This window comes from Camarhynchus parvulus, chromosome 21 (assembly GCF_901933205.1).
Source record: "Camarhynchus parvulus chromosome 21, STF_HiC, whole genome shotgun sequence".
NCBI classification, from domain to species: Eukaryota; Metazoa; Chordata; class Aves; order Passeriformes; family Thraupidae; genus Camarhynchus; species Camarhynchus parvulus.
Window position 1 is genome coordinate 5,434,241 of NC_044591.1, and position 27,199 is coordinate 5,461,439.

Genomic DNA, 27,199 nt, shown 5'->3' on the forward strand with positions numbered 1-27,199 from the left:
AGACTTACCTAAATCTCTCCTGCTCTGTGCAGCTCAGCTGATGGAAGGGCTGATCCACCTTCTCACCTCACAAACCTTGCTCAGGCTGTGACTGAGCCAGGGCTGTTGCAGTCTGAGTTAAGGACCAGCCCTGGCTTCCCAACACCTGGCATTCCTAACCCTTTATTTGTTCCCATTAGCAGGAGGGATGAGGGAGGGAGTCCTGCAGCTGCACTGAATTCCCTCCCAGGGAATGTGCAGTGCTGGATTCAGGATCACCCATAACTTCCCAGCCTGAGCCCCCTTGTTTTCTGTTCCCTTCAGTTCTCCCTGCTGGGACTGACAAGGATTGGTGGTGCAATTACAGCCATTCCCAAGGAACCCAATTTGTTTTTTCCCTCCTTCAGCTGTGCAGTTCATAAATGGAGTGATTTCACCACCAATTTGCCCTAACACTTAAATGCCTCAGTCATCCCAGCTCTGAAAGGGAAAACAGCTTAATGAGGAAGGTGTTTAACATGCAGCTGAGAAAACTGTTCCCCTGAACTCCAGGAGAGTGATGCAAAACACCCTCACATCTCCCCTTGCAGGGGAGCTGGGGCTCTGCTGCGTTTGACTCATCCCCACACTCCTTCCCTACTCTGGAACTGATGGATTTCCACTGTCAATCCTCAATTCCTGGGTAACAAGAACAAAACATTCTCTGTCACCTCACAGTGGCCCTTATCCTGTGCTGGGAAGGGACAGAGGACAAGCCCTGCCTGGCATTTCTTAGCTCAGGTGCTTCCTTGGTGGCAGGAGGGCCCTCTCTGGGGTTTGGGGTGCAGGCAGGGCCTGTTTGGGGTTACACAGCAGCACTGTCAGTTCTGATCCAGGAATTGCCTTCCAGGGACCAGCCCCTCCTGCTCAGGCAGGGCAGGGTGAGGCTATTTAGAGCTGCAATGCTTAAGCTGCTGTTCCTGATTATGAGACAGACAAGAGCTTTAATGTTCCACAACTGTTCCTCACACAGGAATTAAGTAACAGAGGCTTCACATTAACCTGTCCCCAGTCACTTCCTCCTCCAGCCCTTCATGGACTTACAGGGTGAACTTCAAACCTAAACATGGATCCACCATCCTGGCCAGCTCTGCTCCAGTTTATCCATTTGTCACAGCTCCACTCAACCTCTTACCAATTTAAATTCTTCCAAGCCACTTAATTTTCCTGTGTCTGCAGCTCCACCATCACTCCAGAAGTGCTGTGTGTGTCTGTAATTAGCAAACTAACACTCTAGACTAGCAGAAAAACATCTTCCTACACTGATACAGCTCCTAGGACGTGGCACAACCCTAACACAGCAAAAACTCCTCAAGCATTTGCCTTCCCTGACGTCTCCTGGCTTTGTCTGGCAGCTCCTTTTATGCGTAGACGAGTGCAGATTTCTTCTGTGAAAACAGAGCAACAAGATTTCTGAAAGAGAAATGGGAGAGAAGGCTGTGGGTGGGTTGTTCTGTGGATCCATCCTTTCCATGTGCACACTGGGAGGGCTGGAGAGCAGGAGCACCAAGGGGCGCTGGTGCAGTTTGACTGTGTGTGTGTTTTCCTTGTCTAATGACTAAAGAACAGCCACCACTGGGAATTCACTCATTAAGGATCATTTACTGTCCTCTCTAACACCCAGGGCAGTGGAATGCAGTTTGGCTGACTTGGGAGTTCAGGGAATGTTACTTAATTGGTTTTTTGGGTTTTTGGTTTTTTGTTGTGTTTTTTTTTTGTTTGTTTGTTTGTTTTTTGTTTTTTTGGGTTTTTTTGTTGGGGAAAGGGGTGCTAGGGGTTTATTGTCTTTCTGTATATTATATTTATGCTGTTCAGGCTACAAACCCATCCCACAGTCCAATTTTGGCACTAACTGCACAGCCTTCCCTCCCCCCTGCCCTACTGCACAGCTTTCCTTAGAAAACCAAGGTCAGGGTGGAAATGCTGGGGCAAGAGGGATGTGGGGAGGCAGGACAGGAGCAGGGGGCCACCTTGGTGGAAGGGGGGACACAGGGGACAGGACAGGATTAAATGCAGCAGTCAGGGCCCACCTTGGGGGAAAGAAAGGACACAGGGGGACAGGACAGGACATGAGCAGGAGCCAGGACTCACTTTGGTGGAAGGAGGGATAAAGGAACACAAGACAAGGTTCAGGGCCCACCTTGGTGGACAAGGGGACACAGGGATGGCAGGACAAGGTGCAAGGCCCACCTTGGAGAAAGCAGGGACACAGGGATGGCAGGATGGGGCTCGGAGCAGGAGCCAGGGCCCACCTTGGTGGAAGGAGGGGTAGAGGAACACAGGACAAGGCGCAGGGCCCACCTTGGTGGAAGGAGGGGTAGAGGAACACAGGACAAGGCGCAGGGCCCACCTTGGCGTGCGCGGCCGCGCGGCGGCTGCTGCTGGAGAGCTCGGCCAGGGCAGCGAGGATGCCGAGGGCGAGGCCGATGCCCAGCGTGAGGAAGAGCCCCCCCAGGGCCGGCGGCTCCAGGGGCCCCCAGCGCTCCCGGCTCTGGCGCAGGCAGCTGGTCTCCCACCATTTGTTCCTCAGGTAGTCCAGGTCGCCCGACTCGCGCAGCTTGAGCACGGCGATGGACAGGGGCTTGGTCCAGGGGGATGCTTGGGGAGAAAGGAGAGAGAGGAGGATGGCAGAGCTCCCAGCCATGGCTTAGTTAAACATTGCTAAAGGGGTCAGAGGTATCACTGAACACAGCCCTGCCTGCCAAAGGCTTTTCCTGGCTAACAACAATCCTGTCCTGGCCACAGATCCTGCCCTATCCACCTGTGGGATGGGGCAGAGCAAAGGTGCTTTGGGAAGAACATGAGCAGACTGCTCCCTGCCCTGCATTCCTGGGGCCAAGGCCACCAGGAGATGGAATATTTGTGGATTAGAGTCCAAAGTGAGAGGCAGCATTAATTCCCCACAGAGCAGTGACCCCGCCACGCAGCGTTCTCAGTCTGGTCACCCTGACAGCAGTGCTGGCTCTGGCCCGTTGGTATCCCAGGGAGCAGAGGGAACAGGACTCACCCTGGGTGGTGGCAATGCCAAAGCCACGGGCCCCGATGACCTCGGGGGCCCTGATGAGGTTGCAGTGGCGCGCGGCCGCCAGGTCCTGCGAGATGGACTCGCCGATGAAGGCGTAGTTGGAGTCCATCACGCGCTGCACGGCCTCCTGGTAGGTCTTGACCAGCACGTGCTCCCTCCTCTTCTCCATGTACTCGTAGATCATCTGGTGGATGGGGTTCTTGGAGTTCTGCAGCCCAGAAATCCAAGGGTCAAACTCAAACGTCAAACCCAAGAGTCAAAAAATCCAAGGGTCAAACGCAAGGGTGAGACAACCACCAAAAAAAGAAAAATCTGCTTGTATGTGCAAGGGTTGTAAAACAGTTTGCAGAAGAAGAGCATTTAAACCATTTGTGAACCCTTGCAAGCACAGATTGTCCCCAACACTGGGGACAAACATCACACAGGGGTACAAGTGTCACAGATGGCACCTGCTGCTCCTGAGGTACACAAGGGCAGCCCCTGAGGGGTGGAGAGATTTTGAAAGGAGAATTCAGAATAAAAAGAAGAATTCTGTGCCTGCTTTCCTGTGGAAGAGGTGGAGGAAGGGCTGAACAGAACAATAATCAATAATAATAAACAAAATTATTTGAAGTATTCCAGGAAACCTGAGGGAGTCAGCAGTGACGAGGGTGCTGTAGGGGTTAGAAGGCCTGAGCTGTGAGACAGCCCCAGCTCAGCAGTCCCACAGCCCCTGTGTGTGGGCACAGTGAGATTTCTCTGCACCTTGAAGTAGTAGAAGGTTGAGGAGCCCTCCAGGGTCCCAAACTCCAGGTTCCTCTGCTTGACCAGGTCCTCGAAGGTCTGGATGGGGAGCTGCTCGCTGCCGGAGCTCAGCAGGGCCGTGAAGTTGGCGATGTAGGCGGCCAGCAGGGCCAGGGTGAAGAGCCACCAGACCACAGCAATGACCCTCACCGACAGGGCCTGGGGCCTGGGGGTGGCACCTGCACCAGAGGCAGCAAAAAAATCACATCAATCACACAGGAGGGGATGTGGGGCCAGAGACACACCAAGAACTGCAGATCCACTGGCCTGAGTTACAGAGTTCCCTTTAAATAAAGGCAAATTGCAGATCCTGCCCTGCAGCTACATAGAGCCTGAGCCTGGAGGGTCCCTCTGTGCTGCTCTGGGCAGCACCAAGGCTGCAGGGCAGGGCTGGAGCAGCAGCAGTGGCACAAAGCTGCACAAAAAAATCTCCTCTGTACCAAGCAGCCCTGCCGTGCTCAGCTGGACATTGCCCCAAGCAGCAGTTGCCCAGAGCAGAAAATGTTCCTCAGCCAGAATCGATCACCTGTACAAGCCCAGCAGGTCTGGACTCACACCTTCCCAACCTGGTTTAGTGCTCCACGTGTCCCTGCTAGGACACCTTTTCACCCCAGTGTCACAGAAGGATCTGGGTGCACCATCAGCATCCTCCCAGCTCACCCTGCAGGGCCAGTGCTCCTGCTCCAAACCAGAGGCTGTTCAGGAAGGTGAAGTGGTTCTCTTCATTCTTGGGCTCGTTCCATTCACAGGGGCTCAGTCTGTGGGAAGATGACAGGGTAAAACCAGACATTCAGAGGGAAAAAAAGAAAAATAATCCCCACCAAGAGATCTGGTGTTCCTCAGGGGGAGATCCCACTCATAATGCTGGGTTAATCTGACAGGGTTTAAGCTTGCTTAGCCCTTGTACTAGAGCTGTACAGGAGGTTCCTCCGAGCAAAAGGCTCCCTGGGATTTTCTGGGTGAGAAAGGCACTGACTTGAACACAATCTGTGAAAGAAATGCATTTGTACCTGGCAACAAGGAAGAGGCAGAAGCAGGTGAGCAGGTAAGCAAATAAAAGAGCTGTCCAGGTCTCCTTGCTGAAAGGGGACAGGAAGTGGAAGAAGGACATGTCCTGGGAGGCCGTGTCCTTGCGGAGCAGGATCCCAATCCCGGTCTGCAGGAAGGGGGTGGTGAAGGACACCACCTCCTCCCTGGCTGAAGTGACAGTCAGTGGAGCCACTGCAATATCAGCTTCCTGCCAAGGAGATAAAAAACAGTCAGCCACCAGCCCAGGGAACATTTCTGTCCCTCAAATATTTCTGTCCCTCAAGCAGGTGCTCCCCTGGCTGAGCAGGCAGGTGCTCCATTATTACAGAGCTCCATTACCGAGCTTAGAACTTCCTAATATTTTACTAGATATACTTTTTGTATCTTAGAGTTATTTTAGATAAGCATTAATACACAAACCATTATTCTATTTGCCCTTACTTTTCTACTTATAAATTTTTTCTGACAAATCTTACAGTTACAGCTTAGCTCTAATCATAGTTCTACTGCCTCTAAAGCCTGCCTTTTGCAGCTTTCCCAAAACCCTCTAATTTTAAAGATTCCCACAGAAATGGCATCACATCTCCAGGTCAACAGCCTTGGGACGTGACCCCCAAGGAACAGGATAGGTTTTCCATGAATATGTATTTGTATTTTTGGGTATTCAATGCTCTTATATACTTAAAGATACTCTTATATACTTGTAGATAAAAGGACTCTGTAATCACCTGTGAATTGCAGTGTGTATTTGGGAGTTATCCCACAATAAACACTCACTTTCTGACTTTAAACTCTTAGAGAGTTTTTGGATATCGGTACCAGATCAACATCCACACTGGGAATGGGATGTACCAAAGTTATGAATATGTATTTGTATTTTAGGTATTCAATATTTGTATAGATAAAAGAACTCTGTAATCACCTGTGAATTGCAGTGTGTATTTGGGAGTTATCCCACACTGAACACACACTTTCTGACTTTAAACTGTTAGAGAGTTTTTGTCTGTCACAGTTGGATATCGGTACTAGATCAACATCCATATTTTTAATAAATCATAGTTGGATATCGGTTCTAGATTAATATCCATATTGGGAATGGGATGTACCAAAGTTATGAGTATGCATTTGTATTTTGGGTACTCAATACCTGTATAGATAAAAGGACTCTGTGATCACCTTAAATTGAGGTGTATATTTGGAAGTTATCCCACAATAAACATACACTTTCTGACTTTAAACTCTTAGAGAGTTTTTGTCTGTCATAGTTGGATATTGATACTAGATCAACACCCATCTTTTTAATAAACCATAGTTGGATATGAGTACTAGATCAACACCCATATTTTTAATAAACCATAGTTGGACATGAGTACTAGATCAACACCCATATTTTTAATAAACCATAGTTGGACATGAGTACTAGATCAACAGCCATCTTTTTAATAAACCATAGTTGGATATTGATACTAGATTGACACCCATATTTTTAATAAATCATAGCTGGCCATGGGTACTAGATCGACACCCACACTGTGAATAGCCCATCCCTGCAGGAGGCTGGGAGCAGGCTGGGCCTCACCCTGCGGAGGATCTCGCCGATCATGCCGCTCCAGTTGCCTCCGGCCGCCACAGCCCCGTACTGGCCGTCGCCCACCACCCTGACGCGGTACTGGAAGCGCAGCATCCCCGCCAGCGCTGCCAGCAGCTCCATGCAGTACCCCTCCAGCTCTGCTCCCCTCACCATCACGTAGGGATCCTCCTGGACACACAGACAGATCAGCCCAGGGGGGTTAAACCCAGCCTTGGTAAACCCACCCTGTTATTCCTCTCCACTTTTTTTTATTTTTAATTTTTTTCCCCTTTTTTTCCTTTTTATTTTATTTTATTGATATCAACATTTTCCAAGATTCCCCCCCCCACCAAAATTCTCAAATTCCTAAAGTTTCACGTAATTCCAGGAGGATATTTTTGGATTTTGGGGATTTTTGACCTGCAAAATTCATGGAAATTCCCAGGGTTGCCTTGAACCAGGGGGTTCTCATCACAGCCCCACCCCTCCCCCCCCCAAAAAATCCAGAATTCCTGAAATTCCCGGAATTCCCAAAAATTCCTGACACCCCCCCCTTTTACTTTTTTTTTTTTACTTTTTTAAAAAATTATTTTATTGATAACATTTTCCACGATTTTTCCCTCACAGAATTCTCAAATTCCTGAAGTTTCCCAGAATTCCGGCAGAGCTGGGGAAGGATTTTCCGAGGTTTTGGGGATTTTTAGGATGTGAAATCCAGGGAAATTCCCAGGGCGGCCTCGAACCGGGGGGGTTCAGTTCTCATCACAGCCCCCCCCTCCAAAAATTCCACAATTCCCAAAATTCCTAGAATTCTCAAAAATTCCCAACCACCCCTTTAGTGAAACTGGGCTCCTGCCACGGTTTTGGTTGGGAAAAGGGGAATTAGCCCAAAAAAAGCTGTTCCCTGCTCTGTCAGGGCCTTACCAGGATGGTTGTGACAGTCAGGGTTGGAAGTCCCTCTCCTGCTCCCCGTGGGTCTGTGCCCTGCAAAGCAGAAATTGAGGACCTGTTGGGTTACAAAGTTTTTCATTGTTATTTTGGGGTGACCTGGGAGGTGCAGGGGGGTTAAACCAGCCCTAAACCTGCAGTGGCTGCTGCTGTCTCCTGACCAATTAACAAATCACAGCGTTTCCCTTCATTGCCTGCTGCAAACAAAAATCGCTGCAAATGTTGCTGCACATCTTCAGATGGTGTGTGTGCAGCCTCCCCAAGAGAGCAATTCCTGCTGCAGACAAAAGAATTAGCAGCCAATTAAGTTCTCATTAGAGAGCAATTCCAGGAGACACAGAACAGTTGGAAACCTGAGAGGAGGGGGAGAGGAAAAGTGGATTCATTTGTGTGAGTTAAAGATACATCTTCCATTTTTACAGTCTCCCACTCGAGAGGATTCCTCATCAAAGCCTCTTCAGGGCAACTGTAGCTTTTTCTAGTGAAGTGTCAAATTCTGTGACGTTTGTTGGTCCTAAATGTGTCTGCTTATTGGAAATTACAGGGTGGTTTTTCTAGACAGAGAGAGGGGATGTGTATATGTGTGTGTGAATATATAAATATATAAATGCAGTACAAAAAGTGCAAAAGAAACCTCAGTTCCTCCAAAGGATCCTGTTTTAATCCTCTCTGTGCAATGGAAGGGTTTGAGGGATGAGCTTTGAGTGGAAAGCTGTGATCACAAGCTCCCCAACTCTACCAGCCATGAAGACAAGGGCTGCTGGCAGGTTCTTCCCTGGGGCACAACTGAATTTTGAGCTCTGTACAAAAAATTCAGTCAAAAAAACCCCACAGAAACAAAGGAAAACAGCACAGAGACACAGCCAGCCATGAACGCTGCACTTAGAATAATAACACTTCAAAGATGAAAATATTTTACATTCTGATCACTATTTCTGAATTAAATATGTAAAATCATCTGCCCCACGCCTTCGTTAGTGGCTCTGCACTAATGAACTCGGACGTACCTTACTCATAGCATCATCGTTCCTCCCAGCTCCTGGAAAAATACAACAAAATCAGATTTGTGTGGGGCTTGTATTCACAGCTCCTCATTTCACAGCACACTGAAATAATCAGAACAATCACCCCCAACTCCCAAACTCCCTTTGTTTCCTCCCCCAGGGCACAAAAGAAGGCAGAGACAGCAGAGAGGGGCTGCAGGAGGTTCTGATGTCACTTAATGGTGTCATTGATGTCCCTCACCCTCCGAGGGACTCCTGCACAGCCAGTCCATCCCTGAGGAGGGGCAGCACCAGCTCCTCTTCCTCACACAGCCCAGACCTTCCCCCTTTCCTGCCAAGCCCCATCTTCCCCTGAGGAGAAGCCAAAAGTTCCTCACCACCCACTTGCCAGACACTGATTTTTTCTTACCCTTCCTTTCCCCTACTGCTGGCAGGTTCTGCATCTGAGATGCAGAATTAAAACCACAATTTTGTCAATATGTTGCTCATTAATTGCACAGGGTAATTTTTCTAGAATCTGCTTAGCATTGCTCCTTGGACTCAGAGAATTCACAGCACAAAAGCCAAAAATCCCTCAAGATAAACTAAAAAATGCAGGATGTTTTCACTCTCTCAAGCAAAAGCTGTGAGTTTTTCTCTAAATATAACAGCATATTCATTCATTATGTATTTATTCTTCCTTCTTTGGTGTTGCATTTTCTGGCCTTGTGCTGAACTCCACATTATTGTAAAACAAAACCTGTTTTTTCCCTCTCCACTACAGTTCTCCATGGGGGCTGGAAATCTCCACAAAGGAGTTCTCTTGTCTCCCTTTAGAAACCCTTTAAAGCCAGCAGCAGCTTTTGGAGGCCCCGTGGGGTTCCTTGGAAGGCAGCAGAGCCTTCTGAGGGCTCCAGCTCCCAGCTCAAAGCCCCTTTGTGAGCCCTCCTGAAAGGCCCAGGGGCGATGGGGCTGCAGCACCAACCCCAGGTCATGGCAGTGACCCTGCCCAGCATCGAGGATTCTGCTGGGAATCCTCCTGGAAATCCTCCTGGAACCCTCCTGGGAGGCTGCAGCAGCACAGGACAAGGGAAAGGTTCATCCCTCCCTTCCCCATGGGTTGGTGGTTGCAGGAGGAGACTGTGGCTGTAAAAAAATCAGATTTTTCTTTGCTCCTGCTACCCTGGGCTTGCCCAGCCTTCCAAGGGAGGCTCCTGCTGGATTCCTGGGGAAAAGGCTCCTGGCACTGCTCAGGACTGGAGCCTCTCCTCAGTTTTCTCCTCCATCCTCAACACACCTTGCTGCAGCTCAAGGGACCATAAACTCACAGAAGTGCAGCTTTAACCACAATAAATATACCTAAATCCACCCTTTTTTTATTTGCTTTTTTCATCTTCCCTCATCTCTGTCATCTGGTTATCAACTGTAGCAGCAAAGACACTTGGGGACATCAAAGACACTTGGGGACATCAAAGACACTTGGTGGCACTCACAAAGTCCCAGCCACCAGGTGAGCCCTGGGGAATTTCTTAATAACCCATTTAAAAAGCAAATTCTGAGATTAGGACAAAATCCTGCAAGCACTGGCAGGTAAAAACTGAAGGAATAAAGGATTTAAAGAAGAATAAAACCAGGTTTGGGTGCAGGCAACACTTCTGGATCCTTTTCCTCACCTGCCTGGCTTGATTCCCTCAGGAGCAGCAGGGCTGTGAGCACACAGATTGTGAAGTGAAGTGATTTATCCATGGGAGCAGAAATTCCTGCTGCTCTACAGGAACCTTCCTGCTGGAGGTGAAAGGCAAGCAGTTAAACCTGGTTCTGCAGTTCCTCATCACTGGCTGAGAGCACTTTATCCTGGATTTTTTTTGTCCTGGGTTTTTCCCCCAGGGAAAAGGAAGGAGAGGAAGCAGCAGGAATATTTTTAATGGTATTTGTTGTCCAACAAGGTACAGGACACCATTACACCAGAAATGATAAAAAATAAATTAAAAATGCCCAAGAAAACTTATCATTTATGAGAGTGTGTAGGCAAAAATATACTACATGTGGCATTACTGGCAAACACTGGATTTGGGGATCTTACCTCATCAGCTTTTAGGAAATTTCCCAATCCTGAATCCTATGAAAACTCTCAGCATTACAGCTCAGCACTTTCCCTCATTCATTTTCCCTAATGAGAGAAATAACTAAAACTTCCACAAAAGGTTCTTTCCAGGTTAAATTTCAATGGTGATTTCGTTGTTGCTGCTGTTAAAAAATTCTGCCAAATGGGAAAATGTTGATCCTTGTGAAAGGATCCTGGAGGAGAGGGCTGAGATCTGAGCTGTGCATCAGCCAACACCTGTGGGAAATGGATTTGTAAGGAATTCTCAAAACCTGATAGAAAGCTTATACAGTCTTGTACATCTGTATGCAAATACTGAAATAAGGTGTGCTGATTTAGGAATGGAATACAGATGACATTGCTGAGAGATTGAACTAGAAACAAATTTCAACAAGTTTCAAAATACAGCCTTGCAAAAAGACCAGATATTTTAGAGATTTAGAGCTGTGAAAGATGCATAATATTGTAACCAGGAAATAGGCTGGCTTCTGGTGGAATGGCGTTGAGTTTTACATCTCCTGTGTCTCACAAGAGACCGATAATGGAATAAAAACTTTTAAAACACCTCTCAGTTGCCCCATCTCTGTAAAAGCTGAGAAAACCAACAAACACTGACTTTATCCTACAACTGCTTTTTAGACAAAGTAGTTGCTGCTCTCAGCTCTTGCCAGAGCAGCACAAAAACTGAGCAGCTGCATCAACCACGGGGAAAAAATAAATTGAAAAGAAGCAACAGCCTTCAGGCTGAGCTGTGCTTTTCCTGGTAGGTTTAGCCTCTAAATTCCTGTTCCTTTTCTCTTACAATTTGGTGCATGCAACAAAATCACCTTTGTTTCAAGTGGCCTCCTCCAAAAAAACCCCAAACTGATCAGAGCTGGTATTGCTGGCATCACCTTGAACAGAAAGTTGTTAAACACGCTGCTCATCTAAAAGCACAGATAGGGTGCAAATGTGGGTTAAAAAGGCAGGAAGGAGCCGGTGGCAGTAGGCTTTGCCCCTTGCCAGCAGCAGAGCACGAACTGAAGGCAGTTTCTCACTTACAGCGATTCCCTTGGGCCGTCTGTCTGTCCGTCCGTCTGTCCGTCCGTGCTGGAGCTGCTCGGGATGCCCGGCACAGGAGTGAGGATCCCGCAGGTTTGGGCATCCCGTGCTGGGTTAAATACCCGGGAGAGGAGGAGGAGGAAGAGGAGGAGGAGGAGGAGGAGTGGCTCTAAACGTGCCAGCTGGACCAGGGGACACCTTCGGGGAAGGAGGAGACCTCCCCAAAGGACCTCTGGAAGCAGCTGGGTCCCACAGCTGGATGCTGCACCAGGACTCACGGAATTCTCTCACTGTCCTGTGGAGTTGCTGTAAAATTCCTCCCTTTGGAGCTGTCCCCAGCAGCTGTGCCCGTTTTCCTGCCTGTTGATCACACAGACAAAATCAGCTTTGAAAGACACAATTGAATGTTCATTATCACAACTGAATGTTCATTATCATTCCTCCAAGCTGGAGAAATACAGACCATTAAATCCACATCCAGCCGTGGCCAGTACACTGCTTGTGATGTGGAGACTTTGGATTTCAGATCTTACCGTTTAATGAACTGAAATGAACATCCTGGAGTCTCAGGATGCACAGGAAGAGCAGAAGAATGAAGAGCAAAACTGTGACCTTCTGCTGACTTAAATTCCAAATAATTCTTAGATGCTGGAATAAATTCCACTTATAGGAATAAATAAATACCTGATGAATAGTCAGTCTTACATAGTGACACAAAACAAGCTGTAAAAGTGGTTGATATTAATTTGGAAGCAAGAGGGCAAATTTCACTTGTACCCTAAGATTTAAACCCAGACATTGTTGGTTAAAATTCTGAATGAAGGTAAATGTTTTAAAGTGATGCTGCATCCTGTGAGGTGCATTAATTTAACAAGTATTGCTTAATCAATTAAAGATGAAAATAATCTGATTGTGAGACTCGGGTCTTTGAGAAGACACAAATAGGCCTTTTAAACATTAACTTTCCAAAGCTGTCAAGTTGCATGTACTCGACATTAAAGCTGCAAAAGCATTAAAGTTACAAAAGCAGCGACTCCCTGCAGCTTTTCAGCCCGAAATTAAAGTATTACATGAATGATTTTTCATCTAGAGAATGTTAATGAAATTTTCTTTGTGCTGGGACACAATGGGAGGCTCCTCTTGGCAGATCCCACGTTCTGCTGCAGCTTCACCTCCCTCCCTTCAGAGCCTGCAGTGATGCTGTGGGGTCACCTCAGTGCACATCCCAAAAGTTCTGCTGCACAAAGCTGCCCTGGGATCTTCAGGATCTGAGTCCTGCAGACAAGCTGAGCCAGCCTGGAAAACTGAAGGAATATTTTCAGACAAAACATGCTGAAGGGAATTTGAAAAGATTTAATCAGGAAATTTAACCCCTCCAGCCTTATCACTGCATTATGGTGATAACACATTCAGCCTTACATTTCGGTATCTCAGAGTTTAAATTTTGTTACTGTTTTGGTAGCTCAGGGTTTAAATTCTTGTGGCCAAGTGATACTAAAATTAGAACCAAGAGCCCCTTCCCAGCTCCACAAGTGACAACCCTTCCAGGAGGAGTGTGAAGGAAGTAAAATGCACTTCCACTGTGCACTTTGCTGGGACAGGAATAGAAGTGATTTTTCAATCAAGTGACAGGTGAAGAGCAAAACTGAGCTGCAGCATTTTCAGCCAGACTTTAAACCCCCTCAGTGATGAAACAGGGCCATCTGTGTTACTTGTACAGCTGCTCCAGGATGGATCAGCTCCTTCTGTTTGTTTGGTTACTAATTCCACCAGTTGCCCCAGAATTTTCATCCTGCCCCAGCCCCTGTGCTGTGTCTCACGCCACACAATGTCAGTCTCTGCCAATCCTCGCACAAGTTCTGGAGGACCTGAGAAAATCTGGGTGGGTCTGCACTGGCTGCCCCTCTGAAAAAGAGTAAAATTAAATGTTATCCACAAAGGAAGCTGAAAAACAATGCAGATAGAATGAACAATGTTTGTGTATCACAAACCCCAGTGTTGTGTTACAGCTAAAGAGTCACCAGCTGGGAGGTTAAATATGTTTATTTTAGTAGTGTAAGGTGGTTTTACAAACAAATTCTTAAATTTTGCAATATACACAAAAGAATCATTACAAAGGCAAAATATCCTCTCAATAATAGGGACTCTATGCAGCCTGAAATAAAATTAAACCTCTGTTTCTCTTTAAAATGCATCTCAGTAAACATTCTTCTCCATCACTGATAAAATGTACATCTATAATAAATGACATCATAACTGGGGACTGGGGGGGAACACATGACAACATCCCTAAAAAGTAAAAAAAAGGGGGAAGGAAAAATTATTACTCTGTTTAGGTTGTTATTTAATTCTAAATATGTCCATCTAAAAAATTAAATATCTCTTTTTTTTTTAAACATATCATTGAAAATTTTGCATGGCAGTGCAATACAGAAATAGTAAAATTCATCCAAAAAGTGCTATGTACAGCAGCATTGTTAAAATACCATAAGAAGGGACAGTGCTGTTTCAAGAAAAGACTAACATGCTTTGTAGCCATTTCTGAAGTAAAGTCAGAAGATATTTCTATTTTTAGCCACTCCCTTCTCTCTCCTGTCTCAATTCCCTCAGACAATGCCTTGAGACAAGGACTAGTCACAGTTCAGGTTCAGGATGTGCATGTGTACATACATGTGCAGACATACCTTTGCATACACACAGGTGTATATATATAGATATTTATATATATATAGATATATAAACAGGCTGAGTTTATAAAAGCATTGCTTTGGAACAAGAGAGCTTTTCTTCAAAGAGAAAATATGGATTTTCACTGAAATAAGCAGGTCCACGATGGAAGATGGACTGTGTCTACTGCATTATTAATTCACACCCTCAGAGGCCTCAAACTCTTCCAGAAAATAAAATGTGATTTTAAGTCCAGCCTCCTTACATGGATCCATGATTTGTAAGAGTAAAATTCACCTTAGCTGTGGTTAGCATCACATTCAGCTATTACACATCAAGGTTACTATTGTCAGAAGAATTATTGAAATTAGTAAAGACCAAGAGCAAACTGCAAACGCAAGAAGTGCTCACACACAAAGGAGGCCTGATTGGAGGTTGGGCAAAGCACAATTAAAAACGAATCCTCATCAGTTCCTTTGGAGTCGTGATATCAAGCACCCTTGGCTCAGGGGAAGGCCAGGAAGCACAGGATTATTTTGGGCCTCTCAGGTTTTGCTGTGCCAGGAGTGCCAGCAGTGCCCAGCGCTGCCAGGGTCACAGTTTGAGCATGAAGAACACTGCGGTGTCGGCCACGCAGTCGGGCTGGGCCTTGGGCGAGGCCACCAGGGCCAGTTCCTTTGGAGTTGTGATATCAAGCACCCTTGGCTCAGGGGAAGGCCAGGAAGTTCAGGATGTTTTGGGCCTCTGAGGTTTTGCTGTGTTTTGCTGTGCCAGGAGTGCCAGCAGTGCCCAGCACCACCAGGGTCACAGTTTGAGCATGAAGAACACCTCGGTGTCGGCTGCGCAGTCGGGCTGGGCCTTGGGCGAGGCCGCCAGGGCCGCGTGGGCAGCAGGGTCGGTGCAGCCGGCCCTGCCCACGCTGCAGGCACCCTCGGGGTTGCCCCTCTCCTCGATGGGGCTGCCCCCGAGCTGTGCCCGGCCCTGCAGGCGCTGCCTCTCCTGGGCCTGCCGCGCCCTGTTGGCGATGTAGCGCACGCGGCTCTGGCTGCGCGACGACGAGCGGCGCAGCAGCCCCATGCTCTCGCCCTCCTCCTCCGACTCGCTGGGCTCCAGGCTGATGGGGGAGGTGATGTCGTTTTCCTGCTGGAAGGCTGTCAGCTTCTTCAGCTGCTCCGTCAGTTCGTCCCGGGATTTGGCCGAGGGCCGCAGGCTGGCGGAGCGGCGCTGCTCCCGCATGGAGCGCGTGACGAAGCTCCTGCTGATGCTGCGGTATTTGCTTTCAAAAGTGCACACGATGTCATCAGAGGTAAGGTCCCCGAGGCTTTTGGACTTTGTCTGGTTATTCCCGACCGTGTCATGTGCTTTGGATTTGTTAGAGGACTGCCTGAGACTCTCCATGTAGAGCCTGCTCCAGGTGTGCCTTCTAGGGATGGACGAGAAGGCATCCTGAGGGCTCCTGGCCAGGGGCCGGGGGCACAGCTCGTCGGCCGGCAGCTGGCCAGACCTCAGGTTGGGGTTGGACTTGCTCTTGCTGACCATTGGCATCTCGTTGCTGCAGGCGGTGGCGGAGCGGGGGCGCATGCCCTTCCTGATGGCCAGGGGCTCCAGGCCGTCCTGGCGGATGCCCAGGTCCGGGAGGCTTTTGCGGGCCAGGCTGGGGAGGGAGAGGTCGATGACGGTGTCGTTGGAGGACATGCTGGACAAGGAGGACATGCTGTCACGGTGGCTGGCACAGTCCAGCTTGCTCCAGATCCGGTCATTGACAGTGGCATCAAAGTACACTTCAGCTGCTGGAGACTGGCTGCTCGGGGTTTTTATTAAGGCTGAGGAGTCTGACGTCTTTAGTCCTTCACTCTTTGCCCTTCTTGCCAACGTGTAAGAGCTCGTCTGGGAAACAGAGACAGGGAGAGCCTGTGCAGCCCAGGCTTTCTGGGGAGAATCTGCCTGGGGGCTGTTACTGACACTGCTTTGCTGGGGTGGAACAGCTGCTGCACCCAGGTTTTGCCCTTTGCATTCAGAGGTGCTTTCTGTGTCTGTTAATACCTGACCTGCTTGGTTTTGCTTCTGGCAGTTTCCTACAGGTTGGCCAGCTCCATGATCTGCTGCCTCTACCAGCCTGGCTTTTTTGGGATGTGCTGCTGATCCACCCTGATCTTCAGCCTCACTGCACTGTGTCCAGCCATTTCCTTCTGTGGGACATCCTGCCACCCTTGTCATCTCATCCTCTGGGGCTACTAAACCTGCGTCAGCTGCTCTTGGGACATCCTGCCCTTGGTCTTCTGCAGCCAGATTGGTTCCTTGTTCTCTGGAGGGTAGGGGCTCTTGAGGCTGGTTGGGTATTCTGCTTCCCTCTGATGGAGCTTCAGTGGAATGGTCAGAGCCAGATCCTTCCTCAGAGTCACTGTAAGGGGCAACGGGCAGGGGGAAGAGAAGGCTGCAGTGATGGCCCTCATTGGCAAGGACAGGCTCTTCTGTGATCGTTTCTAGGCTGCATAAAGAAGTGACTGACCTCTGCACGGAGAAGTGGCAGACATCTGCTCAGGAGGCATGAAAAGAAAAAGAAAGAAACAAGAAAAACAGAGATACAGGGTTAGTTATCTCTTACAAATTACAGCTGAGCTAAGATTCATTCCTTATGTGTTACCATTGTGTTCTCAAGGTACAAGTTGTCCATGTTAATCATGATTTTAAAAATAACTTGAGATTTCAAATGCCTGGCCAAAGACAGCAAAACATTTTGCAGATTCAGTTTTAGCTGCACAAAGCCCTGTTGCTTCAAGAAATCTCAGTCCATGCACAGCAGCACCATGTGACTGTTCTGGTTTTCTTATCAAACAACAGTACCCAGCAATTTTTGCCCTTTGGGACCCCTTTTGTAAACCAGCTTTTCTTCCCCCACCATCCAGCACCACTTGATTTTCAGTTTTCCTTCCTTCCAGCACTCAAACAGGTCAGGGTATCAGAGCACAACCAGAGCATGTACAATGATCAAACAGCAGTTTGACCAGCAGATGTGATCCCAGTGACCAACCACTCAGAAGAGAAGCAGCACAGGACTTGTGGAGCAGATTACAAATGATCTGCAGACAGTGGAATGTTGGCAATGGGACTTTTAAAAACAAAACAAAAGCTTTAAACAGACTTTGTTCCTCCTAAAAAAACTTGGTAATTTCTATTTAAAAAAAAACTCTGCAGACAGATGGGTCATGAACAGCAGGCTGTGATTGCAACCCTGGAGAATCACTCCAGCCACCAATTACCTGGAGAAAATGCTCCATTCTCTGCAGTGTTTATCACCTGCACCCCAGGAGCCAAAGCAATCATGCCAAAAAGATGATTCCCCATATCTCCAAAGCACAGTGCAGACATGCATTCCAGAACTAACAAAGCGCCACCAAGCCAGACCATGACCTCAAGGATACAGGAGCAGGTAATTATAGGGCAGCAAACAGGGAAAAAACAGGAGTACAGGCAACAGGGTGCTGGAATCAGGGACACTCAGCAGACATTACCTTTGACTTGCTTGTCCTTTCAGTTCTTAACTAGAGAGAGAGAGTGTGCATGTAGAATAATAGGACAGAACAGAGGAAAAATCCAATTAATGTAGGGAAGGCAGGTGCAGATAACAGGATAAATTAGTGCTGAGGGAGGGAAAGGAGACATACAGGAATATTCACACATGGTTGTAGGATCCTAAGAATTTCTGACCAACCAGAGCACTCAATGGAATCCACATATGGACAGATATTAAGTTCAATTTTTTTATCACAGAAGGATGAAAATATTTGTTGGTGTTGAAGGGACACGCTCCGCTGGACGGGGAAATGGAATCACAGAATCATGGAATCACAGAGTGGTTTGTGATGGAAAGGACCCTAAAAATCATCAAGTTCCAAGTACCCTGACATAGGCAAGGACAGCTTCCAGGTTGCTCAGAGGAATCTGGACTCCTCCAAAGCCCTCTCCTAATGGGAAACATCACTCCCAGAACCTGCCCAGCGAATACCAGGCCTTTCCTTTCCTGGAACACCAGGATTTCCAGCCCAGTGCAGAACCCAGGGGTGGGAGAAGCTCTGCCCTGCCCTGAAGTAGCTGGGAGTGCTGGAAGGGGATCAGGCACCTGTGGCCATACCCCAAATCCAACATTCCATAACCCAAATCCCACATTCCAGACTCTCAGTGCCTGGAGGAATGTCAGGAAGGGCCCAGAGCTGATCAGATTTATAAATTCTCCTTCTGCCCATCCAGCAGCACAGATTGGGGCATGCTGGGAAGGGAAATCCCTGGAAAATGTAATGCTGGGCCAGCTAGAGTAATAATAAATATTATTAAATTATTGTTAAATATATTATATATTATTCTATTATTGTTAAATAGATATATGTTTATATTTGTTTATATTTTATATATTTATATATTTGTGTTATATTATATTTATATATTTGTAATTTATATAACAGAAAATAATTGTGATTAAATATATTTATTTAATATATAATAAAGGGCCAGCTATAGTTTCCTGCCTTATCCCAGGGCACTTCCCCCAGCAGAATGCCAATTCCCAAGTGCAGCCATGGAGCTGGTTTCCCTGGTTTCCTGGCCCAAGGCATGGCCTTGCAGGAGTTTGGGAAAGGGAGCTGTTTGTGCAAACAGAGGGGCTGTCACTGGACCAGCAGCAGCCAGTCCAAGGCACCATTTCACCATTTTAAGGGTTTGCTGATTCCATGCTTGGGAAGTCAGATGGATTTAATCAAATTTCAAGCATATCACAATATTTGTTTAGTGACTTGGGGGGCTGGCAGGGGAGCTGGCACTGATAATGGGAAATGGTTTCATATGTCACAATATTCAGAGTTTGTGAAAAGCCCAATGCCAGTAATTTAGGCATAGAAAGAGTTCTGCTGCTTTGGATTAACTGCGAGTCACGGGAAACAGCAAATTTCTCCCCTCCCATTGTCCTGGTATTTTCCTAAAAGCCTGAAGCAGATATTGGAAAAATATATTTTTTAAAAAATGGTGTAAAAAATAGAAGGTAAATTTCAGACACCCAAGCAGATAAAATTGGTCAAATAAATAAAATATCTCAAATTTCTGTATGAGGCTTTCAAAGAAGCCCACTATAGGTAGGCAGTGAGAATCTGTTATTAAAAAAGGGAAAAGCACCAAAATCACTGTTCCTGAAAATGTAATCATCAGTGTCCAGATTTCTTGGACAATTAACAAGGAGGGTGAGGGATTTGAGGAGGAGCTCTTGCAGTCACAGCCAAAAGCTGCATTTCCTACTTTCTCCTTACAGTTCTGTGAAGCAGAAAATTCTTATCAAAATCTCTTTCCTTCTGTCCCATTCCTGCCAAATCAGGAGGAAAAATGGCATTTTTCTTACTAAAAGATATCCTTTGATTGCCTCTGCTTTGATTTTCCCACCTCTACAAACCCCCGGGCCATGGTACAGGTGCAGCCACACAGTCCCAGTTTGAAACAACCACAAAATGCTGCAGCTTTAGGAACTTTCCTCTAAGTTTTGGGCACATTTTGGGTGACAGTGGGGAATGGCAGGAGTGCCCCAGCCTGGCTATGCCAGGGAGCAGCAGATCACGCCCTCTGCCCTCAGGCCAGGAACAGCACAGCACAGCAGAAATGTTTGCACACACATTTAGGAGCAGAATGGGCTGCTATGTTTATAAAATACATCTCCTGAAGAGAGCAGAGAAATCCATCCAGTAATTCCTGGACGGACAGCAGTGATTTTGCAAGATCTTTGAGGAGGGAACAGGTTTATTGTTATCAGAGAGCACATTAGACAACATTCCTGATGTGGTTATCCCTCAGTGGAACAAAAAGGCTGATAATGGAAATATTGTTTGTTGATGTGGGTTTTCCATATTCAATCTCAATGCTCTGGTTTGGATCTTAAAATTTACTTAGTATCATACCACATTCACTAAGAAAATCAAGGGAACAAAAAGCCCTGAACAAACAACCCCCACATTTATGGACTACTGACAGTGCCACTACTGCAGATGGTTAACTAGGCATGGCAAGGACTAAGCTAAACCAGACACGTCTACAAAAAGGAAAATAAAAATATCTATGCAGATTTTTTTTCTTCTGTCATTGCCAAAATTAAAAAAAAAAAAAAAGACCTCTTGACAGCCAAACAACATGGAGGAGCTTCTAAGTAAGGATGCTATGCAGAAGCTGAGACAATGATGTGATCTACAGTGGAGAAGGGTGAAGAAAATCTGGTCTTACCAGTAAAGAATATAGGGGATTTACTTCGAATTTCCTCCAATTTTTGAACGAACAAGGCGTTCATTTCCCTCTGGAGGGTGCCCACTTGCCTTCGAGAAGGTTCAGCCCAGTGCTTGGGGAATTCTGGGCTTCCAAGGCTTTCTAGACTGCTGGAGTTGGAGGACACAGAGCCATTGCTGGCTGCCACCAAGTTGACAGTGCTTCCATACTTGCCACCCGAGTGGCACTGCCAGCGCTGCCGGGGGTGAGCCTTTATCCCGTGGCACTTAGAGTCACCACTCGTCTTCCCTGGGCTCACAAAGGCCTGGCTGCTCCTCCTCAGGTCACCTGCAGTTCCAGGGCTGCTGCAAGGCTGCAAATCTGACAGTGGCCTGGGCTGCCCTCTGACCACCCAGGTGTGCAGCTCTACCCTCTCCTCTGCACCGCTGCCCTGCCCAGCCTGCAGGGGCTCTCTGGCCACCATGGGCCTGCCAGGGTGGTCACTCCACGGCCCCTCAGGGTCAGGGCTCTCTTTGGAGCCAATCATGCATTTCATGCAGTTGGTGGCCACGCCGATCCTGCCCGAGCTGTTGATGGCACAGCGGGCGAAGACGCTCGGCTTCTCGCCCAGGGGCTCCTGCAGCCTCACCCTGTGTGCCCTGGGCAAGGGCTCGCTGAAAGGAGCCCCGGGGTGGGCACAGCTCTGCCCTGGCCCCTGGGGACAGCCCTGGGCCTTACCTTTCAAGCCCTTGCCAGGTGCCTCCCCACTGGCACCGTCTCGGGGAGCTGGGGACGGGGAAGCGCTTTCTGGCTCTTGCACAAAGCGAGGCTGGGAGGCAGCTTCCACTTCCCTCCCTTCTCCAGCCCCTGCAGAGCTGCTGTCCTTTGTGTCCAAAGCAATTTCTGGAAAGCCTTTCTTGTTCTTCTTCTGGCTCTTGGTGGGTGCACTGGCCGTCCGTCTCAGGATGTGGCTGCTAAAGGAATGTTTGCGATGGAGCTGCCCAGCAGCATGACTGTCCAGAGAGGCCTGCTTTGGATTTCTGAGAAACAGCCCTTTTAGACCTAGAGCTTGTTTGGCCTGCAAAACAATAAGAAAAAAAAAAATATATTTTAAAAATATAAAAATATATTAAAAGGTCCCTTTTAATATATAAATATATATAAAATGCAAGGCTCTTCCTCTGAGCACAGGAACTCATGACCAAATGATCATTCACACACAATTTCCTGATATATTCCTCCCATCAGCATGAGAACTAACCCAGAAATAGGACAGGCATTAAAAATGAAAAAAAAAAAAATCACTAACAGCAGCCTTGCAAAATAACACATCTTTTTTTTTTCTCAGCTATGTTTTTAGATAACATTTTCCAGCCACACTTATCCCTGTATTTGTCATCATTTTCTTTCTTGCATGTAATTACTTACAACATCTACATAAACATCAGAGCTATTGAAAAGACAAAAAAAAAAAAGGAAATACTTCTGTCTACAAGGCTTTCATTCTGAAAGCTGAAGAGTTTCTCAGTTTCACCCAAAGCAGATGTATTTAAAATTCTTGCTGTAAATGCATTTTCTAGGAACTGCTGGGAAATAAACACTGACCATAAAATAGAATATTTTTCAATATAAAGGAGATCTACAATTGAACTGAGCACTGTCATGAATAGCAGTTAACTATACACACACAAAAGATCATGGAGTATTTCAATTTCTACCTGTGTGATTTCATTTTGGGGTAATATTTCCTACCATACAACACTTATCCCAAGACACTGGTGTATGTGTTCAGCACTGAGGAAACACACTATAAACAAGGGAAGTTAGTCAGTGTCACATTACAGTTCTCCACAGTCTTTAGTAGTTATTTAAGCATTAAACACACAAATTCACCATCATAAATCTCCCACCACCATACAACTGATTTACATTTCAATGAGACAGTTCCAGCATTCCTGCAAACATTCCAGGTGTACTTGCCAACTTTCCAGGCCCAGGCTGATGCCTGACTCAGCGCTGGTTTGCTCTGTGCACAGAGATCACTTCAGGCACAGAAAGGAATTTCTCTTTTCATCCACTTCTCCCCCTTTGCTCTCTTTATTTCCCAGCTGGATCAGACTTTAGATCAGCTGTAGCATCCAGAATGAATAAACCCAGGGTGGATCATGACTGAAGTGCATTTAGGAAGCCCATGACAGAACCTGACCAGCAGCCACGCTCGCTGGCGCTCGCCGTCAGTTCCAGTTTTGCCCTGTGATGTCACACGAGGTCACATTTCTGCAGTGCCAAACAATGGCACAGAAGTGTCTCATTTAAATTACAATGGTCTTTCACCCCAAAATAAATATTTGAGTGCCTGCTTGTGCATTTCCAGTTCTGCTGCGCAGGACTTAATGCAGATGTTGGCTGCCCTGTGCACTGGGCTAAGAGCTGATTTTACCCTGAGTGTCCTGCCCAAGCTGCCATGTGGGACCAAGGTTTATTTGGCTGACACAAGGGCCAGTAAAAGTGTTCATAATATTTTTTATAAAATATTTAGTCAATTATAAGTGACTGAAGTTTAGTTATCATGTGCCAATTTGAGTAGGACATTATCAAAAATTATCTTTAGGATAAGATAAAGATAGTAGGGTTTGATTTTTTCCATGCAAGGCAAGTATTAAATATTGGAAAATCATCTGTGAGAGCCAGACTATTGAACAGTCTGCTTGGATTACTGGGAGACAAGTTGGCAAGTACATGAATTTATTGCTATAAAAATCAGACAATATAAATATTTGCAAAACCCAGAAAAAATTGTCATACAAACAACACAGACAAATAATATCCACCAAAAAGAAAAGGGAAGCACTGATGGAATGGGTGGCACGCAGTGCAGGGCCCAAGGTGTCATTCTGGCTTGTTTGCTGCAGCTTTCTTAAGCTGGACACTGTTGCTTGAATCAATGGAGTGATTCAAGAAACACAAAGGCAGATTTGATTAACTTAGGGGGAAAAAAAACGTTTTAAAAGAAGGGAAAAAATAAAAGAGAGCAGTTTTGAGGGAGATCCAGGACACTGTGCTTTCAGCTTCCAGCCCAGCTTTTACAGGGCTGTTTCACTCTGGAAAGCAGACTTGAAAACCAGCACAAGAGGCTTTCCCCCAATTTAGGAAATGATTCACTGTCAATGTTCTTTTCTGTGTGAAAGAAGGGCTTTGAATTATATCCCTCCAGAGAAAAGGCAGGAGAGGGAGAGGCTCAGAGAAGGGGGAGAGGGGCAGGAATTTTATCCTGGATCTGCTTCACACAGGGAGGGCTCTGTGGCTGTCAGTGACCCCACAGGGGTGGCCCAGCCAAATGTCACAGCTCATGTTCCACGAGTTGGAGAGCTCAAAAATGCTACCAAGGAGAGGTTGATGCTAATGAAGCCACCAGCTCAAGGCATGCAGGTGTGTGGTGGTGTCTGCACCTCCCTGGGACAGGAGGGGTACCTTCAAGGCGTCTAAAAACGCTCTGCTTCTAAAAGGAGACTTTTTTGACATAGAGAAGCCCACTGAAATCACAAACAGACAGAGTAAAGGCAGAGTAACAGTGAGGGAGGAGCTCAGAGATAGGCACATCTAGAAAAACCACAAGAAATTCTGCACTACATCAGCAGACCACAGAAGAGACAGAAACAAAGAAAAGCCTTTCCAGGAAACAGAGCAGTCTGAAAGAGATTTCACACATAAATTAAGATTATTTTTTTTTCACCTAAGACTGTTTTAGTAATACCAAGCTACTGAGCAGGTGGAATATCTCCATTTATAAAAAGTCCCAAAATGTAAATGTTTGCATTAGAATCTCTGCATTAATAAAGAATGGGTAAAACCAATTAATAAAGAATGGGTAAAAACCAAACCAGGCTGATAACTGGGGGGATTTTTCTGCCCATAATTAAGAGAGGATAAAAGAAAAAATTCTAATTTGGACAGCAGTCTGTTAACCAAAAATCAAAGCAAAAAGTGATTCACGCAGACCAAACGAGAAAGGGACGTGTAATATTTGTTCCACATTTTCAGTAGTTTTTATTAAAAATTATAAATTAAAAAACAAAACAAAACAAAACCACAACACATACAGACTTTCCTTCCAAATCCTTGTATTTTGTCAGTGCACAGAATCACTCCCTAACACCAGCAAGCCCAGAGAGATTGCAGTGACAATGAGAAGCAATCAGGGAACACCAAGAAAAATCTATGTCCCAAAAAACTGCCATAGTTTAAATGGGCAGGTTGCCCTTCTGCAAACTATCACAGCCAGTCACTCATGAAGAAGTTAGGAAGAGCAAATAATTATGAATGGCCAGGAAATTGAGGCTAAACAGAGAGAGAATTTGCCAAAGGAGGTTTGAATTGAAAATACTTCACTGATGAAGAGGATGAACATTGGCCCTTCCATTAAACACTGCTGGCAAGGGCAGCGACTGGAGTTGAGTAACTAAGTGATGATTAAAGTCTAAAAAAGCTGATTTCCTTGTTCAGGATGCTCGAATTTCCCTGTGGAGGAGGAGCTGGGCATTCCCAGCCCGCTGGATGCCTCCTCCTGCTGTCCTGATGCTGAAATTGCATCTCACTGCTGCGGGACAAACTGGGATCCTGCAAAGAGCTTTGTACCTGATTTCACTGGCATTAACAGCCCTGGACACTGCTGATGTTTTACTCGTGCTTGAGGAGGTTTTTGTAAGTCTGATTTTGAAATTAAAGAAGAAAAATGAGAAAACAAAGAAGGCAGAGAAGTTTTCTTTCCTCCTGCTGTCCTGATGCTGATATTGCATCTCACTGCTGCAGGACAAACAGATCCTGCAAGGAGCTTTGTACCTGGTTTCTTTGGCATTAACAGCACAGAACACTGCACTCAGAGGACAGGAGCTGCCTCCTTTTTATCTGGCCTAGAACAAGTCTGAAATTAGGGCTTTGCTTTCATGGAAATTGAGATGTGGCACACTGAGAGTTGTTTATTTCCTGTGTGTGAAGCAAACACACCCTTAATAACACACAAGGAGTGTAAATATATCCAGCTATTACCAGCACCATCTTTCCTCTGCATTTTAAGAGTTATTATGGCAAAAAATCCAAAGCAAATAAGCTTGACGAATTTAATTAAATTTAAAATGCTAAAACATCAGGCAGAGCCTTTAAAGCATCAGCTCTGCAGGGAACAAGTACTCAGGGTTAAGATGTGTCACCTTTGGTTCAGCAAGGTGCACTCACAATCACATTATTTATATAAATACGTGTGCTGCAAGGAAATAACCTTCCCCTATGGCTTCCTCAAAAAGGCACTGCAGGAATCTCTTTTCTAACTTTCCCTAGAATTTCCCTTTATCTCCATGGATATTCAGAAAGATCTCAGGCTACCATGACAAGCACAGAGATCAATTTTACTCCAAATGAACAAAAATGTCAGCCTGGAGCTTCATCTCCTGAGCTTCCCTGGTGTGATACACGATGCTGGCAGCTCCTGGGGGGGTGCTGCACACCACAGAGACACTCACCTTACCACAGATGTCATTTATAGCCACATGCACAAAGATGGAAGCCTCTTCTATGCCTTCCAGGTACACGTGTCTGTAACCTGAAACAGAGGGAGCAGAGCTGGAACAAGGCTGGGACAGGAGGAGCAGCTGGAGACTTTCCTTTTATGAGCAGAGATCAAGCAGGTTTGTCCCAGCTCCTCCTCACAGTGAGGATCCAGGCTTGAGCATCACCTTGCCACACTCAGGTGTACCTGAGCCACACCACCTGCAAATTTCATCCCCATTTTTGGTCATGATCTCATAAAACAGCCCTGTCCTGTTTCATCCAGGCTCTGTTATTGCTGCTGTCAAGCCATGATTTAAACTTGACCACATTCTCTCCTCTGGACTTTTAGTCCATTATTAAGACTGCAAACCTTTCATCCAAGGTCAGTTTAGTGAGACTGGGTGAGTTTTTTTAATCTTAAAGAGAAACGTTTTCTTGACTTTGAAAGGAAAGAAAAATACACACACAAGAAGTTTTAATGTGAAAGAAGACTGAAATGAAAAGAGAAAGAGGAAACTGTCAGAAAATGACATTTAATAGCCTGGATCCCATCATTAGAATAGGTAATTTTCTATCCTGTGTTAAACTACTACTCACAGTCACAAAACCAAGCAAAACCCTAGAGATTTTTCAAAAACTGGTGTGAAGAAAGAGAGAACAAAACACTAAAGGAGTAAAGTATTTAAAACCCACAGTATTTACCCACCCTGCTTAACAATCTTACCCATTTTATCAAAATCTAGTCCCAAAAATCTAGAGTTAATTGATTTAGTCTTCATCACCATATTAGTCAGGAGCTGACCAAGGCAGAGAACTCAGGGCTCAAACTCCAGTCTCTTGTTCTAACTAGAAATTTCTGCAGCAGATACATTAATTTTGATTTTTCCCAGGAAAAATCCCAGCCCATTAATTTGGGATGACTCTTTCTCTTACCTGGCATCATGCTGCTGAAGGCAATTGTCCTCTGCCCGATGAAATCCCTCCCGATGGGGTCGTGGTCCCACACCAGGAACCGGATCAGGGCGATCTCTGGCATGTGCACTGTGAACACCAAGGTCTCCTCCCACATGGGGTTAAAACCTTCCAAAGGGGGAATCAGCCTTCAGGAATCTCATTCACAACAAACAACAAGTCTGCCTAAGCTGTGGTGTCATCCTGGTTTTCCTGACAGATTGATTGTTCTTGGAAAATCCAAGTATTCCCACAAGGAACACAGTTGGGTCTTGCCTAAATTTGGCCCTGCCTTTTGACCACAG

The 27,199-nt window shown here is 46.3% G+C and overlaps 2 protein-coding genes across 2 annotated transcripts in view; both read right to left on the reverse strand.

Moving 5' to 3' along the window:
- Positions 1-705: 705 nt before the first annotated feature.
- On the reverse strand, positions 706-10,135 carry LOC115912348 (probable glutamate receptor). Its single transcript, XM_030963852.1, has 10 exons — positions 10,030-10,135; positions 8,381-8,412; positions 7,350-7,409; positions 6,435-6,614; positions 4,837-5,063; positions 4,487-4,584; positions 3,788-4,005; positions 3,026-3,251; positions 2,369-2,616; positions 706-1,431 (listed from the first exon to the last, which is right to left on the reverse strand). Exons 1-10 carry the CDS (start codon positions 10,100-10,102, stop codon positions 1,330-1,332), a joined length of 1,464 nt encoding a protein of 487 aa, XP_030819712.1. The 5' UTR covers positions 10,103-10,135; the 3' UTR covers positions 706-1,329.
- Positions 10,136-13,576: 3,441 nt separating this feature from the next.
- Positions 13,577-27,199, reverse strand: part of PLCH2 (phospholipase C eta 2) — a 76,006-nt gene continuing 62,383 nt past the window's right edge. Inside the window, exons 20-23 of the mRNA XM_030964007.1 lie at positions 26,877-27,023; positions 25,916-25,995; positions 20,421-21,477; positions 13,577-16,702 (exon numbers count right to left, since the gene is read on the reverse strand). Coding sequence (XP_030819867.1) covers positions 14,973-16,702; positions 20,421-21,477; positions 25,916-25,995; positions 26,877-27,023 — 3,014 coding nt within the window. The 3' untranslated portion in view covers positions 13,577-14,972. The remainder of the gene's footprint in view (positions 16,703-20,420; positions 21,478-25,915; positions 25,996-26,876; positions 27,024-27,199) is intronic.